The sequence below is a fragment of the Musca autumnalis genome, unplaced genomic scaffold (assembly GCF_047663935.1).
Source record: "Musca autumnalis isolate F117 unplaced genomic scaffold, ASM4766393v1 scaffold_3, whole genome shotgun sequence".
NCBI classification, from domain to species: Eukaryota; Metazoa; Arthropoda; class Insecta; order Diptera; family Muscidae; genus Musca; species Musca autumnalis.
This window is the reverse complement of record NW_027411866.1, coordinates 24,112,105-24,132,217: the sequence shown is the minus strand read 5'-3', so window position 1 is coordinate 24,132,217 and position 20,113 is coordinate 24,112,105. Positions and strand designations below refer to the sequence as shown.

Genomic DNA, 20,113 nt, shown 5'->3' with positions numbered 1-20,113 from the left:
GTTTAACAGTAATTTTGTCCATGGAGAAAATATGTTATCGGAAATGTTTCTATGGGAAAAGTTTGTTATCGGCAACTTTTCTATGAGGAAAAGTCGTTATCGGTAATTCTTCCAATCAGCAAACATGTAATTGGGAATTTTTCATGGAAAATATGTCGATAAGACGATGGAAAATATGTCGATAGAAAAGTTGTCGATAAGAAATCGATAACAACTTTTCTAAAAAAAATGTTGTTATCGGCAACTTTTCTATAGAAAAAAGTTGTTATCGACAACTTATCCATAAAGCAATGTTGTTATCGACGGGTTATCTCTGAAGAAAGCCTTTATCGACAACTTTTCTATGAAGAAAAGCACTTATCGATAGCTTCGCTATGAAAAAAACTGTTATCGGACAACACTTTTATAGGGAAAAAGTGTTATCGACAACTTTTCTGACGAACAAAGTTTTTATCGACATCTTATCTATAAGGAAAATTGTTATATAAATTTTTTTTTAATGAAAAGTCATTATTTTTCATGGATATAAATTGTTATCGAAACTTTCTCAATTGACAAAAGCTGTTATCGACTAATTTTCTATGAAGAAATTTCGTTATTGTCAACATTTCTATCTGTTCTTTGTAGAAAAGTTATCTATAAAAGTTGTTATCGATATCTTTTACACAAAGAACAGTGGTTATCGACAATTTTTCAATGAAGGAAAATTTTTAACGACAACTTTTTTATCGAGGAAAGTGAGTATCGATAAATTTTCTATAAGGAAACATTGTTGCCGATAAATTAATTTGTCGATTATTATTTGGCGATAAATTAAGTTGTTATCGAAAAATTTTCTATGGGAAAAGTTGTTATTGATAACTTTTCTGTAGAGAGAAGTTGTTATCGACAAATTGTTTATAGAGAAAAGTTGTTGTCGAAAACATTTCTATAGAGAAAAGTTGTTATCGAATTCTTTTCTTTAGAGAAAAGTTGTTATCGACAATTTTTCGTTATAGAAAAGTTGTTATCGACAATTTTTCGTTATAGAAAAGTTGTTATCGACAATTTTTCGTTATAGAAAAGTTGTTATCGACAATTTTTCGTTATAGAAAAGTTGTTATCGCCAACTTTTCGTTATAGAAAAGTTGTTATCGACAACTTTTCGTTATAGAAAAGTTGTTATCGACAACTTTTCGTTATAGAAAAGTTGTTATCGACAACTTTTCGTTATAGAAAACTTGTTATCGACAGCTTTTCGTTATAGAAAAGTTCTTATCGTTAACGGTTCGTTATAGATAAGTTGTTATCGACAAATTTTCTTTAAGGAAAATTGTTATCGATAATTTTTCGTTATAGAAAAGTTGTTATCGAAAACTTTTCGTTATAGAAAAGTTGTTATCGACAACTTTTCGTTATAAAAAAGTTGTTATCGACAACTTTTCGCTATAAAAAGTTATTATCGAAAGCTTTTCTATAGAGAAAAGTTGTTAACTGTTCTTTAGAGAACAGTTGTTATCGACAACTTTTCTTTAGAGAACAGTTGTTATCGACAACATTTCTATAGAGAAAAGTTGTTATCGACAATTTTTCTATAGAGAAAAGTTGTTATCGACAACTTTTCTATAGAGAAAAGTTGTTATCGACAACTTTTCTATAGAGAAAAGTTGTTATCGACAACTTTTCTATAGAGAAAAGTTGTTATCGACAACTCTTTTGTAGAGAAACGATGTTATAGAAAGTTTTTCTATAGAGAAAAGTTGCTATCGAAAATTTTTCTATAGAGAAAAGTTGTTATCGAAAACTTTTCTATAGAGAAAAGTTGTTATCGACAACTTTTCGTTAGAGAACAGTTGTTATCGATAACATTTCTATAGAGAAAGGTTGTTATCGACAATTTTTCTATAGAGAAAAGTTGTTATCGACAACTTTTTTATAGAGAAAAGTTGTTATCGACAGTTTTTCTATAGAAAAAGTTCTTATCGACAATTTTTCTATAGAGAAAAGTACTTAGCGACAACTTTTCTATAGATAAAGTTGTTACGGACAACTTTTCTATAGAGACATGCTGTTATCGACAACTCTTCAATAGAGAAAATTTATTGTCGACAACTTTTTTATAAAGAACATTTTTTATCGATAACTTTTGTATAGAGAAAAGTTGTTATCGACCACTTTTCTGTGATGAATAGTGGTTATTAATCGTTGGCAACACTGGGTTAGTGTCAAAAATAAAATTAAAATATTTTCCAAAAAAAAAAATCTTAAACAATTTTCCTCTAAAAAAAATTAAAATTTTCCAAATTATTCGTAAATAAAACTAAAAAAACATCCTTCCAAAGTTCCGCCATCATCATGCGCCAACCCTACACCCACGAATATGAACGTTTTGTGCATAAATTCAAAAATACCTCCTGCTATACCCAGCTTACCTCCCGCATCTTATCTGCCGCCCGAGGTGGAGAGTATTATGGCCGTCCAGAGGGTATCTATGCTGCTCCGTGGCAATATGAACCTCGCCAGAAGTGTAAATGTCGTAACAAGCAGCTGTGTGATGCCATACGACAAGATCTCTACTTGGCCACAACCAAGTCGAGTTGCCTGATTGAAGATCGTGCCACAGAATGGTATCGACAGCAGAAACGCATGACCCAACTCAAGAGAACTCTTAGCAACATGACTCCGCAACAGTTGGAAGAGTTCCAGTGTCGTTATTATGCCAACTTTCAATTTCAATCACCGCCCAGTAATTGTTTGGAATTGAAGGTGCCCATACGTTCGGCATCGTGTCTGACACCGTCCTATCAGTTGCCAAGTAGTGTCAAGCATGTGTCGCCAGAGTTTTTGGAACTCTTGAAGCAGCATGATGCCCGACAAAGGCAAAGGAATGGCCTGTATTGTTTGCCTGCGGAGTATACCAAGAGGCTGGTGAAATCGCAGGAAGAACAAAAGATAGATGTTGCCCCCTGTAAAGATGTAAGGCCCTGCTATTGTGCCAGTTCTACCATTTTGGCTGAGAAACAAAAACCCGATACCCATATGGATCGTCATAAAATTCACAAGGGTTTCCTAAAGAAGTGGTGGTTTTCTAGTGAGGATCAAACTTACCCGGCTGAGGATAAGTCATATCTTTGCCATCGCGGTTCTCAAAGAAGTTTAATGCATTATGCCCGCAGTCAACCTAGGATTGTGTTACATGAACAGTGTCCACCGGAGCCATGTCAGCCAGCCACATGTCCCTTCAAGTGCCGGGAAGATGCCAGCCTAACACAGCAAAAGTCCTGCAGCAAAATAGATAAACCAAAGGCCCATGCCTTTGGTCGGGAACAAGAAACGGAAACAATTGTACACCCCGTAGAAAATGAACCTGATCTAAGGCCCCGACTACACCCACAACGGAGTCTAGAATCTGTTCAAGAGCTTTGGACCAAATCGGATGTAACACAAATGAGGGAATCATGTAGCTCCCTAAGGCCGCGGTATTTTGTACCCAAAGTATCGAGACAAAACATTGAACCTCCACTACCTGAGAAATGTGCACAGAAACCCCATAAAACACCCCCACCAGTGCCACCAAAACCCCGCAACTATATTTTGGGGCAACACAATGAAACCCCCATGACCGAAGCCCCCAAGAAAAGCCCTAAACGAAAACTCTCCTGCATGAGAGTAGTAAAAATGCCCACAGATATGATGCCACGTCATAGGGTCCAAGATGAGAACTGTCCAGTTGTTGAGGAAAAACTTCCAGAAGACAAGACCTGCTATCCCCGTCTCAGACCCAGATATATACCACAGGGAGAGCAGTCGAAAAAGTTTGATAGTGTTTGCTGGAAACGTAAAAGAGTTCCTCGGGAACATGCCAAACCCAAGTGGGTTTCATGGCCTGAAACACAACCTGAGTTTCATGATGACAAACCCACATGCCGCCAGCTGAGACGCAGAGAACGCCACTCGCCCATTGGATTTTCTAATACACGACCACGTTTTCATGATCTCTCATCGGATTCTAGTCCTCGAAGGCACAGAAAACCCAGAGGTATTCTCAAGAAACCCTCCTCACACTATGACTCAGACAGCAGTGCAAAAACTTCCCAACACGCTGCCGAATATTGGAACAAAAAGAAACCCAATGCCGATGCTGAAACTAGTGATACCGACACCACCGATGGCCCACCAAAGCTCCTACCAGTTTGTAGCTCAGCCAATGCCCTCCTGCCACGCTACAGAGCCAATGAACTGCAATGCCTCAAGACCTATGGCCAAAAGAAGGGCCAATATATACGACTTGGAAAATGTGACATACCCTATAGGCCACCAGCTCCAGCATGTTACCGAGCTCCCGTTGACATTCTCAAAGGACATGAAAATTGTTACAAAGAATCTTCACACTGGGAAGGTATTCGCAAAAACTATCCCCAAGTCTATCTAAATAAGGCAAAATACAATCGCAAAGAAATTGACATCATCCGCAGGCAACGCCTCAGAATGTGGTCCACCAAAGAATGTTCAAAGCCGAAATATGCCTCAGCCAGTAAATGTCAGACTTCAATGAAGGTCCGCTGTCCCAGCAAGGAGCCTCATCCTGCCCTTTACACTGCAAAGAAACGCTTAACCGCCAGAGATGCCAGCCCCAAGCATAAAGTTTGCTATAAAAGTTCTTCGGGTGGAGATAGTGATTGCACATTTATGGGACGCAAGATAAGAAGGCGATAAGAAGGAGGGTGCAGTCGAATCAAAATTTTGGAAATTTTTGCAAAAATCTGCTTTCTTTAAACTCTGGCAGATTTTTTCAAAACCTTCTTTTGTCAGAAGTTCTTTTTTCTTTTCGAAAATAAAGTAACCTACAGCAAAATTTAAAAGGGACACGTTTTTACTTAATTTGATAACCGCGGATAAGAACTTAAAGAGATGTTGTGTCGATAACATATTTTTAGCACAAAAAGTTATCGATAAGAATTTTTCTGTAACGAAAAGTTGCCGATAACAAGTTTCATATAGAGAAAAGTTATCGATAACTCTTCTATAATGAAAAATATCGATAACAACTTTTCTATAACGAAAAAGTTATCGATAACAATTTTCCTTAAAGAAAATTTTTCGATAACAACTTATCTATAGCGAACAGTTGGCGATAACAACTTTTCTATAACGAAAAGTTGTCGATAACAACTTTTCTATAACGAAAAGTTGTCGATAACAACTCTTCTATAACGAAAAGTTGTCGATTACGACTTTTCTATAACGAAAAGTTGTCGATAACAACTTGTCTATAAGGAAAAGTTGTCGATAACAACTTTTCTATAAAGAAAAGTTTTCGATAACAACTTTTCTATAACGAAAAGTTGTCGATAACAACTCTTCTATAACGAAAAGTTGTCGATTACGACATTTCTATAACGAAAAGCTGTCGATAACAACTTTTCTATAACGAAAAGTTATCGATTAGAACTTTTCCATAACGAAATGTTGCCGATAACAACTTTTCCACAACGAAAAATTATCGATAACAACTTTTCCGCAACTAAAAGTTTCCGATAACCTTTCCACAGCCATAAGTTGCCGACAACAACTTTCCTATAAACAAAAATTTTCGATAACAACTTTTTATTAAGAAAAGTTGTCGGTAGCAGCCTTTCTATAACGAAAAGTCACCCATAGCAAACTTTCTATAACGAAAAGTTGTCGATAACAATTCTATAAAGAAAAGTTGCCGATAACATTTTTTCTATAAAGAAATGATGTAGATAACAAACTCTCTACAAAAGGAAAACGTTGTCGATAACGACTTTTCTATAATAAAAAGTTGTCGATTACAACTATTCTATAATGAAAAGTCGATAAAAAAAAAGTTCTATAACGAAAGGTTGTCGATAACAATTTTCTATAGAGGAAAGCTATTGATTTCAGATTTTCTACCAAGAAATATTGTCGATAACAGCTTTTCTTTAAAGGAAAGTTGTCGATAACAAATTTTTTTACAAAGAAAATTGTCGATAACAACTTTTCTACCAAGAAAATATGTCGATAACAAATTCTCTACAAGGAAATGTAGTCGATAACAACCTGTCTACAAAGAACAGTTATCGATAAATATTTTTCCATAAAGAAAATTTTCCGATAACAACTTTTATATAACGAAAAAATGTCGATAACAACTTTCATATAACGAAAACTTTTCGATAATAACTTTTCTATAACGAGAAGTTATCGATAATAACTTTTCTATAACGAGAAGTTGTCGATAATAACTTTTCTATAACGAAAAGTTGTCAATAATAACTTTTGTATTACAAAAAGATTTTTTACAAAGAACAGTTATCGATAACGACTTTACTATAAAGAAAAGTTGCCGATAACGTATTTTTTTTATAACGAAAAGTTTTGGATAACAATTTTTCTATAATGAAAAGTTGTCGATAACGGCTTATCTATAATGAAAAGATGTCGATAGCAACTTTTCTATGATTTAAAGTTCTCGATAACAACTTTTCTATAACCAAAAGTTGTCGATAACAACTTTTCTATTACCAGAAGTTGTCGATAACAACTTTTCTATAAACAAAGTGTTCGATAACATCTTTTCTATAACGAAAAGGCGTCGATAACAACTTTCCTATAGCGATAAGCTGTCGATAACAACTTTTCTATGACGACAAATTGTCGGTAACAACTTTTCTATAACGAAAAGTTGTCGATAACAACTTTTCTATAACGAAAAGTTGTCGATAACAACTTTTCTATAACAAAAATTTGTCGATAACAACTTTTCTATAACGAAAAGTTGTCGACAACAACTTTTCTATAAGGAAAAGTTGTCGATAACAACTTTTCTATAACGAAAAGTTGTCGATAACAACTTTTCTATAACGAAAAGTTTTCAATAACAACTTTTCCATAACGAAAAGTTGTCGATAATAACTTTTCTGTAACGAAAAGTTGTCGATAACAACTTTTCTATAAAGAAAAGTTGTCGATAACAACTTTTCTAAATGATAAATTTTCCACAACAGCTATTCTACGAAGAAAATTTTTCGATAACAAATTTTCTACAAAGAAAAATTGGCGATAGAAACCTATCTACAACGAAATGTCAATACAACTTTTCTTCAAAGATAAAGAGTTATCGACGATAACTTTTATACAAATAAAAGTTGTCGATAATAATTGTCGATAACAGCTTTTCTATAACGAAAAGTTTTCGATAACAACATTCCTATAACGAAAAGCTGTCGATAACAACTTTTCTATGACGAAAAGTTGTCGATAACAACTTTTCTATAACGAAAAGTTGTCGATAACAACTTTTCTATAACGAAAAGTTGTCGAAAACAACATTTTTATAAAGAAAAGTTGTCGATAACAACTTTTCTATAACGAAAAGTTGTCGATAACAACTTTTCTATAACGAAAAGTTGTCGATAACAACTTTTCTATAACGAAAAGTTGTCGATAACAACTTTTCTATAACGAAAAGTTGTCGATAAGAACTTTTCTATAACGAAAAGTTGTCGATAACAACTATTCTATAACGAAAAGTTGTCGATAACAATGTTTATATAAAGAAAATTTGTCGATAACAACTTTTCTACAAAGAAAAGATGTCGATAACAAATTCTCTACAAGGAATGGTAGTCGATAACAACTTCTCTACAAAGAACAGTTATCGATAACAATTTTTCTATAACGAAAATTTGTCGATAACAACTTTTAAATAACGAAAAATAGTCGATAACAACTTTTATATAACGAAACTTATCGATAAAAACTTTTCTATAACGAAAAGTTGTCGATAATAACTTTTCTCTAACGAAAAGTTGTCAATAATAACTTCTGTATAACAAAAAGATTTTTTACAAAGAACAGTTATCGATAACGACTTTACTACAAAGAAAAGTTGTCGATAACCACTTTTATATAACGAAAAGATGTCGATAACGAATTTTTATAACGAAAAGTTATGGATAAAAATGTTTCTCTAATGAAAAGTTGTCGATAATGGCTTATCTATAATGAAAAGTTATCGATAGCAAATTTTCTATGATTTATAGTTCTCCATAACAACTTTTATATAAAGAAAAGTTGTCGATAACAACTTTCCTATAACGAAAATTCGTCGATAACAACTTTCCTATAACGAAAATTGTCGATAACAACTTTTCTGTAACGAAGTATTGTCGATAACAACTTTTCTATTACGAAAAGTTGAAGATAACAACTTTTCTTTAACGAAACGTTGTCGATAACAACTTTTCTATAACGAAAAGTTGTCGATAACAACTTTTCTATAAAGACAAGTTGTCGATAACATTTCTTTAACAAAAAGGTATCGATAATAAATTTCTATAGCGAAAAACTGTCTGTGGAGAAACAATGTCGGCAGCATTTTTTTTATGTAGATAACAACATTTTCTTCTATAAAAATGTCTCCATCGCCTTTACGGAAAAGCAATTAAAACTCTTGCCAAAAACGCATTGAATTTCCACTCAACTCCCATAATTTATGTCAACTCATTTGACTCTGCCACAATTATTTGGCAGCACTCTTCATGGCAATAAACCGCACACACACGCAAAATTTAAAGCATATTTTTAGGAGGTCAATGCCAAGAAATAACTGATTTGGAATAAAACACTTGTGATTCCAAATAAAAATTACGCAGTTTAAAGTCCTCGAAAGGATAAATCATTGTGAAATCATACTAAAAGCGCAAAATTAAATTATTGCAACAAGACTTGAAGGAGGTCATCATTTTTTTTATTATTTACTGTTAATATTCTTTTTATTGTCGACACACACATTAATCATCTTTCGTTCTTTCTCCTTCCAGAATTGTATCCGCTATACAAGCAACATTTTCATTCCTGGTCGGTTTGATTGTCTGCAAATCGACATGCAGCAAAACATTCGTCTATGCCTCTCATTGTCTTATGGAAGGCTATGGTTGGTTTGGCACCGCCTATTTTATGTATGATATATGGTCCATGTATCAAGTGCATACCCAAAAGATAGCCGATAAGTTGAAGCTAATGAAAATGACATCATCAGCCTCGTTCACACCCAAGCCGCTGGCAAATGGTCAATCAAATGGAGGACTGTATGATAAACATATTGCACGCACTTTTAAGGCAAATGGTCAACGTTTCGTGGCGCTTGATGAGACGGCCGATACTAATGGCGATGATATGCAACACATACGCCACCATGAAGATGAAATCTACGATTATGATGGGGAGACAGTACAAATTCCCGAGAATGGCAAATTGGGTTTCTTCAAATATCTGATAACGCATCCCGTTATGATGATCCATCACATTTTTGTGGGAACAGTGGGATTTTTGGTGGTCACAGTAAGTTGGAATGTGTTGTTATTCTTTGAGTTGTTGTTGCTGTTGTTGTTCACATTGTCTCTCCCACTCTTGCTTTGTTACAGTACATCCGTGGTGGTGGCCACTGCATCTATAGCTACATGTTCATGATGGAATTCTCCACTCCATTTGTTTCATTGCGTGGCATCCTAAGTACCTTGGGCTTGAAGGAAACCCGCCCCTACATTATCAATGGTTTGGTAATGTTGTTGTCATTCTTCGTGTGTCGCGTCCTAATGTGGCCCTATGTCATGTGGCGTTATAGTGTGGAAATTAACACGACCTTCTGGCAGGCTCTAATCAATCTGCCTATTGGTTGTATTTTTGGCATTTTGGTGTTGTTTTTGCCACAAATCTATTGGTTCTTTTTAATGTCCAAGGGAGCGGTAAAGGTAAGAAAGAAACGGAAAAAAATCAAGATCGTCTTTATAGAAAAACTTCTAGGTATAAAAGGCCACTTTAGAGCCGCTTCTAGTTGTAGGAGACGATTTTAGAGCGGTTTTCAGACCGGTTTCTAGGTATAGAAGGTCACTTTAAATCGACTTCTAAGTATAGAAGACGCCCTTTAGAGAGGCTTCTAGAATATAAGACTACCTTAGGGGGGCTTCTAGATATAGAAGACTACCTTAGGAGAGCTTCTGGATACAGAAGACCCCTTTAGATCGGCTTCAAGATACAGAAGACCCCTTCAGATGGGCTTCTAGATATAGAAGACCCTCTTTGGGTACAGAAGATCCCTACAGAGGGGCTTCTAAGTACAGAAGATAATTTTAGAGGGTCTTCTAGGTATAGAAGACCCCTTTAGAGGGCCTTCTAGGCATAGAATATCCCTTTCGAGGGTCTTCTATGTACTGAAGATTTCTTTAGAGGGGCTTCTAGGTACATAAGACCCCTTTAGAGGGGCTTCTAGGTACATAAGACCCCTTTAGAGGGGCTTCTAGGTATAGAAGACCCCTTTAGAGGGCCTTCCAGGTATAGAAGATCTCTTTAGAGGGTATTTTATGTACTGAAGATCTCTTTAGAGGGGCTTCTAGGTATAGAAGATCTTTTTAGAGGGGCTTCTAGAAATAGAAGATCGTTTTATAGGGTCGTCTATGTATTGAAATTATCTTTAGAGGGGCTTCTAGGTATATAAGACCCCCCTTAGAGGGGCTTCTAGGTATAGAAGACCCCTTTAGAGGGCCTTCTAGGTATAGAAGATCCCTTTAGAGGGTCTTCTATGTACTGAAGATCTCTTTAGAGGGGCTTCTAGGTATAGAAGATCGTTTTAGAGGGTCTTCTATGTATTAAAATTATCTTTAGAGGGTCTTCTAGATATATAAGACGCCTTTAGAGGGTCTTCTATGTACTGGAGATCTCTTTAGAGGGGCTTCTAGGTATAGAAGATGGTTTTAGAGGGTCTAGAAGATACCTTTAGAGGGTCATCTATTTATTCAAGACCCCTTTAGAGGGGCTTCTAGATATAAAAGACCCCTAAAGAGAGGCCTCTAGGTTCAGAAGGTCCCTACAGAGGGGCTCCTATGTACAGAAGATCGTTTTAGAGGCTCTTCTATGTATTTAAATTATCTTTAGAGGGGCTTTTAGGTATAGAAGACCCCTTTAGAGGGCCTTCTAGGTATAGAATATCCCTTTAGAGGGTCTTTTATGTACTGAAGATTTCTTTAGAGGGGCTTCTAGGTACATAAGACCCCTTTAGAGGGGCTTCTAGGTATAGAAGACCCCTTTAGAGGGCCTTCTAGGTATAGAAGATCCCTTTAGAGGGTCTTCTATGTACTGAAGATCTCTTTAGAGGGGCTTCTAGGTATAGAAGATCGTTTTAGAGGGGCTTCTAGGAATAGAAGATCGTTTTAGAGGGTCCTCTATGTATTGAAATTATCTTTAGAGGGGCTTCTAGGTATAGAAGACCCCTTTAGAGGGGCTTCTATGTAATGAAGATCTCTTTGGAGGGGCTTCTAGGTATATAAGACCCCTTTAGAGGGTATTCTATGTACTGAAGATCTCTTTAGAGGGGCTTCTAGGTATAGAAGATCGTTTTAGAGGGTCTTCTATGTATTGAAGATTTCTTTAGAGGGGCTTCTAGGAATAGATGATCGTTTAAGAGGGTCGTCTATGTATTGAAATTATCTTTAGAGGGGCTTCTACGTATATAAGACCCCTTTAGAGGGGCTTCTAGGTATAGAAGACCCCTTTAGAGGGCCTTCTAGGTATAGAAGATCCCTTTAGAGGGTCTTCTATGTACTGAAGATCTCTTTAGAGGGGCTTCTAGGTATAGAAGATCCCTTTAGAGGGGCTTCTAGGTATAGAAGACCCCTTTAGAGGGCCTTCTAGGTATAGAAGATCCCTTTAGAGGGTCTTCTATGTACTGAAGATCTCTTTAGAGGGGCTTCTAGGTATAGAAGACCTCTTTAGAGGGGCTTCTAGGTATAGAAGACCCCTTTGGAGGGCCTTCTAGGTATAGAAGACCCCTTTAGAGGGCCTTCTAGGTATAGAAGATCCCTTTAGAGGGTCTTCTTTGTACTGAAGATCTCTTTAGAGGGGCTTCTACGTATATGTATGTATTGAAATTATCTTTAGAGGGGCTTCTAGGTATATAAGACCCCTTTAGAGGGGCTTCTAGGTATAGAAGACCCCTTTAGAGGGCCTTCTAGGTATAGAGGATCCCTTTAGAGGGTCTTCTATATACTGAAGATCTCTTTAGAGGGGCTTCTAGGTATAGAAGATCGTTTTAGAGGGTCTTCTATGTATTGAAGATTTCTTTAGAGGGGCTTCTAGGAATAGATGATCGTTTTAGAGGGTCGTCTATGTATTGAAATTATCTTTAGAGGGGCTTCTAGGTATACAAGACCCCTTTAGAGGGGCTTCTAGGTATAGAAGACCCCTTTAGAGGGCCTTCTAGGTATAGAAGATCCCTTTAGAGGGTCTTCTATGTACTGAAGATCTCTTTAGAGGGGCTTCTAAGTATAGAAGATCCCTTTAGAGGGGCTTCTAGGTATAGAAGACCCCTTTAGAGGGCCTTCTAGGTATAGAAGATCCCTTTAGAGGGTCTTCTATGTACTGAAGATCTCTTTAGAGGGGCTTCTACGTATATAAGACCCCTTTAGAGGGGCTTCTAGGTATAGAAGACCCCTTTAGAGGGCCTTCTAGGTATAGAAGATCCCTTTAGAGGGTCTTCTATGTACTGAAGATCTCTTTAGAGGGGCTTCTAGGTATAGAAGATCCCTTTAGAGGGGCTTCTAGGTATAGAAGACCCCTTTAGAGGGCCTTCTAGGTATAGAAGATCCCTTTAGAGGGTCTTCTTTGTACTGAAGATCTCTTTAGAGGGGCTTCTACGTATATGTATGTATTGAAATTATCTTTAGAGGGGCTTCTAGGTATATAAGACCCCTTTAGAGGGGCTTCTAGGTATAGAAGACCCCTTTAGAGGGCCTTCTAGGTATAGAGGATCCCTTTAGAGGGTCTTCTATGTACTGAAGATCTCTTTAGAGGGGCTTCTAGGTATAGAAGATCGTTTTAGAGGGTCTTCTATGTATTGAAGATTTCTTTAGAGGGGCTTCTAGGAATAGATGATCGTTTTAGAGGGTCGTCTATGTATTGAAATTATCTTTAGAGGGGCTTCTAGGTATACAAGACCCCTTTAGAGGGGCTTCTAGGTATAGAAGACCCCTTTAGAGGGCCTTCTAGGTATAGAAGATCCCTTTAGAGGGTCTTCTATGTACTGAAGATCTCTTTAGAGGGGCTTCTAAGTATAGAATATCCCTTTAGAGGGGCTTCTAGGTATAGAAGACCCCTTTAGAGGGCCTTCTAGGTATAGAAGATCCCTTTAGAGGGTCTTCTATGTACTGAAGATCTCTTTAGAGGGGCTTCTAGGTATAGAAGACCCCTTTAGAGGGTCTTCTAGGTATAGAAGACCCCTTTAGAGGGCCTTCTAGGTATAGAAGATCAGTTAAGAGTGTCTTCTATGTACTGAAGATCTCTTTAGAGGGGCTTCTAGGTATAGAAGATCCCTTTAGAGGGTCTTCTATGTACTGAAGATCTCTTTAGAGGGCCTTCTAGATATAGAAGATCCCTTTTGAGGGTCTTCTATGTACTGAAGATCTCTTTAGAGGGGCTTCTAGGTATAGAAGATCGTTTTAGAGGGTCTTCTATGTATTGAAGATTTCTTTAGAGGGGCTTCTAGGAATAGATGATCGTTTTAGAGGGTCGTCTATGTATTGAAATTATCTTTAGAGGGGCTTCTAGGTATATAAGACCCCTTTAGAGGGGCTTCTAGGTATAGAAGACCCCTTTAGAGGGCCTTCTAGGTATAGAAGATCCCTTTAGAGGGTCTTCTATGTACTGAAGATCTCTTTAGAGGGGCTTCTAGGTATAGGAGATCCCTTTAGAGGGGCTCCTAGGTATAGATGACCCCTTTAGAGGGTCTTCTATGTACTGAAGATCTCTTTAGAGGGGCTTCTAGGAATAGAAGATCGTTTTAGAGGTTCGTCTATGTATTGAAGATTTCTTTAGAGGGGCTTCTAGGTATATAAGACCCCTTTAGAGGGGCTTCTAGGTATAGAAGACCCCTTTAGAGGGCCTTCTAGGTATAGAAGATCCCTTTAGAGGGTCTTCTATGTACTGAAGATCTCTTTAGAGGGGCTTCTACGTATAGAAGATCGTTTTAGAGGGTCTTCTATGTACTGAAGATCTCTTTAGAGGGGCTTCTAAGTATATAAGACCCCTTTAGAGGGGCTTCAGACCCCTTTAGAGGGCCTTCTAGGTATAGAAGATCCCTTTAGAGGGTCTTCTATGTACTGAAGATCTCTTTAGAGGGGGTTCTAGGTATAGAAGTCACCTTTAGAGGAGCTTCTAGGTATATAAGATCCCTTTAGAGGGTCTTCTATGTACTGAAGATCTCTTTAGAGGGGCTTCTAGGTATAGAAGATTGTTTTAGAGATTTCTTTAGAGGGGCTTCTAGGAATAGAAGATCGTTTTAGAGGGGCTTCTAGGTATATAAGACCCCTTTAGAGGGGCTTCTAGGTATAGAAGACCACTTTAGAGGGCCTTCTAGGTATAGAAGATCCCTTTAGAGGGCCTTCTAGGTATACAAGATCCCTTTAGAGGGTCTTCTATGTACTGAAGATCTCTTTAGAGGGGCTTTTAGGTATAGAAGATCGTTTTAGAAGGGGCTTCTAGGTATATAAGACCCCTGTAGAGGGGCTTCTAGGTATAGAAGACCCCTTTAGAGGGCCTTCTAGGTATAGAAGATCCCTTTAGAGGGCCTTCTAGGTATAGAAGATCCCTTTAGAGGGGCTTGTAGGTGCAAAAGACCCCTTTAGAGGGGCTTCTAGGTATAGAATACCCCTTTAGAGGGCCTTCTAGGTATAGAAGATCCCTTTAGAGGGCCTTCTAGGTACATAAGACCCCTTTAGAGGTGCTTTTAGGTATGGAAGACCCCTTTAGAGGGCCTTCTAGGTATAGAAGATCCCTTTAGAGGGTCTTCTATGTACTGAAGGTTCCTACAGAGGGGTTCCTATGTACAGAATATCGTTTTAGAGGCTCTTCTATGTATTGAAATTATCTTTAGAGGGGCTTCTCGGTATAGAAGACGCCTTTAGAGGGCCTTCTAGGTATAGAAGATCCCTTTAGAGGGGCTTCTAGGTACATAAGACCCCTTTAGAGGGGCTTCTCGGTATAGAAGACGCCTTTAGAGGGCCTTCTAGGTATAGAAGATCTCTTTAGAGGGTCTTCTATGTACTGAAGATCTCTTTAGAGGGGCTTCTAGGTATAGAAGATCGTTTTAGAGGGTCTTCTATGTATTGAAGATTTCTTTAGAGGGGCTTCTAGGTATAGAGGATCGTTTTAGAGGGTCTTCTATGTATTGAAGATTTCTTTAGAGGGGCTTCTAGGTATATAAGACCCCTTTAGAGGGGCTTCTAGGCATAGAAGACCCCTTTAGAGGGCCTTCTAGGTATAGAAGATCCATTTAGAGGGTCTTCTATGTACTGAAGATCTCTTTAGAGGGGCTTCTGGGTATAGAAGACTCCGTTATAGGGTATTCTAGGTAAAGTAGACCCCTTCAGAGGGCCTTATAGGTATAGAAGATCGTTTTAGATGGTCGTCTATGTATTGAAAATCACTTTAGAGGGGCTTTGGGTATAGGAGCCCCTTCAGTGGGGCTTCTAGGTACAAATGACAACAGATGTCGCCTATAGAGGCCCCTTAAGAAGGGGGATTGTAGGTTTAGAGATACCTTTATAGAGTCGTAGATGTGTTGATGCTCTCTTTATAATGGCTCTTAGGTATAGTTGACCCCTTTAGATTGGTTTTTCGGTATAAAACCTCCCTTTAGATTGGCTTCTATCTATACCTAAATGCCTTTAGAGAGACTTCTAGAAGTAGAAAACGCTCTTATGTGGACTTCTAGGTATAAAAGACCACTTAAGAAGGTCTTTGCATAGAAACCTCCATAATATCTGTATACTAATCTCTTGTTCTCTCTTCCAGGTCTTTTTCCCCTCAAACCCGTCGTCGTCGTCGAGAAAGGCGCTGGCAACAGAAGCCTCTGAAGCAGATGTTCCAACTTCCAAAGTCACAAATGGTAATTTGTCCTCAACTCCTCCAGAGAATGGCTCATGTACAACAAATGGCAGCATCATAAAACCCAAAACAACCTAAACAACAACAACAGCAGCAACAAACCAATTGACAAAAACAAAATATTTAACTAAAACAAGTGTTGAGATACAAACACAAGTAGGAGCAAAAAACAAAAGAAGAAAAGCCAAGCAAGAATTCTTTGAAACAACAACAGCAACAGATTTGGAACGTTACAACAACAAGCAAAACAAACAAAACCATTAACCATTAACTACCTTCTATTAAGTGATTTTAGTTTAATTAATAAAAAACAAACAACAATTGTTTTGTAATTTTAAACGATTTTGAAATATTTTAAGGGGAATTGTTTTTTATTTTTCCCCTTTTAGAATATTGCAATTTTTTTATTAGTTTTATAATAACTTTTTATTCTTTGCATAGTTTTTAAAATTAGTTTTCAAGGTTGTAGAATTTGCATTAAGCACTAGAAATCATCATACTGGGCAACAACAAGTTTTAGTTCTTAAGTGATGGATGATGTCCGGCCATTTCTCCCAGGCAATGTGGTGTTGTTGCCCAGCTAGTACCTCCCCTTCTACTTTTGCAAAACAAATTTAGGTTTTTTTTTAAACAAAATCGGCTAATTTATTTGAGATTATTTATTAAGCTAAAACAAAATGGAAAATTTGTCTAAAAACAACAAATTGAAATGAAAATAACAAAATATGTAAAGAATGTCAAGCCTCATTATTGCCTGAACAAAATAGTTTTACTTAAAACAGAAACGGAAATAAAAAAGTTAAATAAATAAATATTACTTGCAATTATTATATGGAAATTACTGTAAAAAACAAATACAAAAAGACGTAATAAATTTCCGCATGACTTCCTAATTTCATTAAGCATGTTTACCAACCAAACTGTAACCTCTGTACTTCCATTGTCGCTCCTCCATCCATTCATTTATTTTCTTTCAAGAGCCTCATTTGTACTGCAAATGTGTACAACATAAGAACGATCGAGAAACGTTTAAATTATATTTGTTAACCTTTACTAATTGTTTAAATAAAAGAAATCTACAAAAATTAAACAAATATAATGCCTATAGTTAAAAAAAAAATATATATGAAAAGAACATGTCTATAAATGTTAAGCAAACGTTGAAATATAATATTAAAAATATATATAAAAAATGCTTAAACAAAAACATAAACAAAAAGAATTATACAATTTATTTGGCTGTTATCTCAAGAGGCTTGTGTCTAATAGAGATTTTTTATTTACTTTTCTGAATAGGGGTTTCTCTATATATAAGACCCGTATAGAAGAACTTCTCTATAGAGGGACATTTATAATAATAATAATAATAATAATAATTGTTCCATTAACATTCCGGAAGGGACAAGGGATCATTCATACATATAGAAACCCCCTTTAGTGGAGCTTCCGTAGGGTCTTTTAAGTATAGAAGACACTTTCAGAGCGGCTTCTAGGTATAAAAGAACACTTTAGAGGGCCTTCTATGTATTCTCGATCTCTTTAGAGGGTCTTTAAGCTACAGATAGTTCATCTGGCTTCTAGGTATAGGAGACTTATTAAGAGGGGCTCCTAGGTGTTGAAGATACCTTAAGAGGGTCTACTTTGCATTGAAGATCTCTTTGTGTATAGGGCCTTCTATATAGTGGATATCTCTTTAAAGCGCCTTCTAGGTATAGAAGATCCTTCCAGAGGGTTTTTTATGTATTGAAAATCTCTTAAGAGGGGCTTCTAGGCATAGAAGATCGTTTTAGAAGGTCTTCTATGTATTGGAGATTTCTTTAGAGGGGCTTCTAGGAATAGAAGATCGTTTTAGAGGGTCGTCTATGTATTGAAATTATCTTAAGAGGGGCTTCTAGGTATAGAAGACCCCTTTAGAGGGCCTTATAGGTATAGAAGATCTCTTTAGAGGAGCTTCTAGGAAAAGAAGATAACTTTAGAGGACCTTCTATGTATTGAAGATCTCTTTGGGGGAGCTCCTTGGTACAGAAGGTCCCTTTAGAGGGTCTTCTATGTATGGAAGATCTCTTTATAGGTGTTTCTAGTTATAGAAGATCCTTTCAGAGGGTCTTCTAATGTATTGGAGATCTCTTTAGAGGGGCTTCTAGGTATAGAAGATCGTCTTATGTATTGGAGATCTCTTTAGAGGGGCTTCTAGGTATAAAAGATCTCTTCAGAGGGTCTCGCAGGTATAGAAAACATCTTCAGAGCGGCTTCTAGGTATAGAAGATCCCTTTGGCGCTGCTTCTAGTTGTAGGAGACCACTTTAGAGCGGCTTTTAGACAAGTTTCTACGTAAATCTTCTTCTAAGTACAGAAGACCCCTTTAGAGGGGCTTCCAGGTATAGATGACTCCTTTAGAGTTTCTTCTAAGCATTGATGGTACTGTTTGAGGGGCTACTTGGTATAGAGGACCTTTTGAGAGGACCTTCTATTTATAGAAGCTTATTTTAGAGGTGTTTTTAGGTAAAGGAGACCATTCAAGAGGTGCTTCAAATATGGAATGACCCTTTTGAGTGGCTTCTTGGTACAGTTTACAGTGTCTAAAGGAGATTTTTTATTTACTTTTCTGAATAGGGGTTTCTCTATATATAAGACCCCTATAGAAGAACTTCTCTTTAGAGGGACATTTATAATAATAATAATAATTCTTCCATTAACATTCCGGAAGGGACAAGGGAACATTTATACACATGGAAACCCCTTTTAGTGGAGCTTCTGTAGGAAGACCATACCCTTTATAGAACACCCTTTTACATCACTTTTATATAGAATACATCTGTGGAAAGGCTCCACTATATAGAACACCCCTTTGGAGGGGCTTCTCTATATCGAACACTTCTTTGCCAGGACTTCTCAAAATAGAAGACCCCTTTAGAGAGCTTTCTATAAATAAAAAAACTCTCCAGGTGGTCTTCACCATACAGAAGATTCCTTAAGAATGGATTCTCTATACATAAAGACCCTAAAAAGAACTTCCCCGTGGAGTACAACATATAGAGGGGCTTCTTTACATCTGGAAGATACATATAGTGGAGCTTTTAGAGTGTCTTCTGTATATAGAACAACCCTCTATGCAGCCCTTTTCTATAGAATACATCTCGGGAGAGTCTCTACCTTTAGAGGGGCTTCTCTACATCGGACACATCTTTATAGAGACTTCTTAATATAAAAGAATCTTTTAGAGAGTTTTTTTTTGCAAATAGAACACCTCTCCAAAAGGTGATTTTCTTTATGTAGAATATCTCTTTTGAGACTCCTATATGTGAGATACCTATAGAGAAACTTCTCTATATTTTAAAGAACACTTATAGAAGGGCTTTTCTACATATAGAAGACCCATTTAGTGGAGCTCATGTATATAGAAGACCCTTTGGAAGTCTTTTCTATATAGAATATCCCCTTTATGCAACCCTTTTGGCTAGAATATCCCTCTGGAGAGGCTCCACTATATAGAACACCCCTTTAGAGGGCTTCTTGATATTGAACACTTCTTTATGGTGACTTCTAAATATAGAAGACCCCATTAGAGAAGTTTTTGCAAATAGAAAACCCCTCCAGAAGGCTCTTTTGAGAGTATTCTATATTCAGAAGACTAGTTTCTCTATAAAAGAACACGTCTAGAGCAACTTCTATTTAGAGGAACACTTACAGAGAGGATTCTCTACAAATAGAAAATCCCTTTAGTGGAGTTTCGGAGAAGATTCTCTTTGGAGCGACTTCTCCATATCGAACACTTCTTTATAGAGATTTCTTAATATAGAAGACTCGTTTAGAGAGCTTTCTGCAAATAGAACAAATCTCCAAAACGTGATTTTCTTTATATAGAATATCTCTTTTGAGGGCTTTATATATACAGAAGACCCCTAAAGAAGGCTACGTCATATAGAGGACTTCGTAAGAATGTTTTTCTTTATATAAGAGATTCCTATAGAGTAACTTCTCTATATGAAGGAACACTTATAGAAGGTCTTGTCTACATATAGTAGACCCATTTAATGGAGCTCCTGTATATAGAAGACCATTTTGGAAGTCTTCTCTATATAGAACAACCCCTTTATGCAACCCTTTTGGCTAGAATACCCTTTAGAGAGACTCCACTGTATGGAACACACCTTCAGAGAGCTTCTCGATATCGAACACTTCTTTATGGG

The 20,113-nt window shown here is 36.9% G+C and overlaps 1 protein-coding gene across 16 annotated transcripts in view; it reads left to right on the top strand.

The window, feature by feature from the left end:
* LOC141399620 (ceramide synthase) overlaps nt 1-17,143 on the top strand; it is a 74,869-nt gene extending 57,726 nt beyond the window's left edge. For all 16 annotated transcript variants that reach the window (XM_073978731.1, XM_073978734.1, XM_073978722.1 and 13 more), the window contains 3 exons: nt 8,811-9,330; nt 9,414-9,740; nt 15,832-17,143. In XM_073978731.1, the coding sequence (XP_073834832.1) occupies nt 8,811-9,330; nt 9,414-9,740; nt 15,832-16,002 (1,018 nt within the window). In that variant the 3' untranslated portion in view covers nt 16,003-17,143. The remainder of the gene's footprint in view (nt 1-8,810; nt 9,331-9,413; nt 9,741-15,831) is intronic.
* Nucleotides 17,144-20,113: the final 2,970 nt, after the last annotated feature.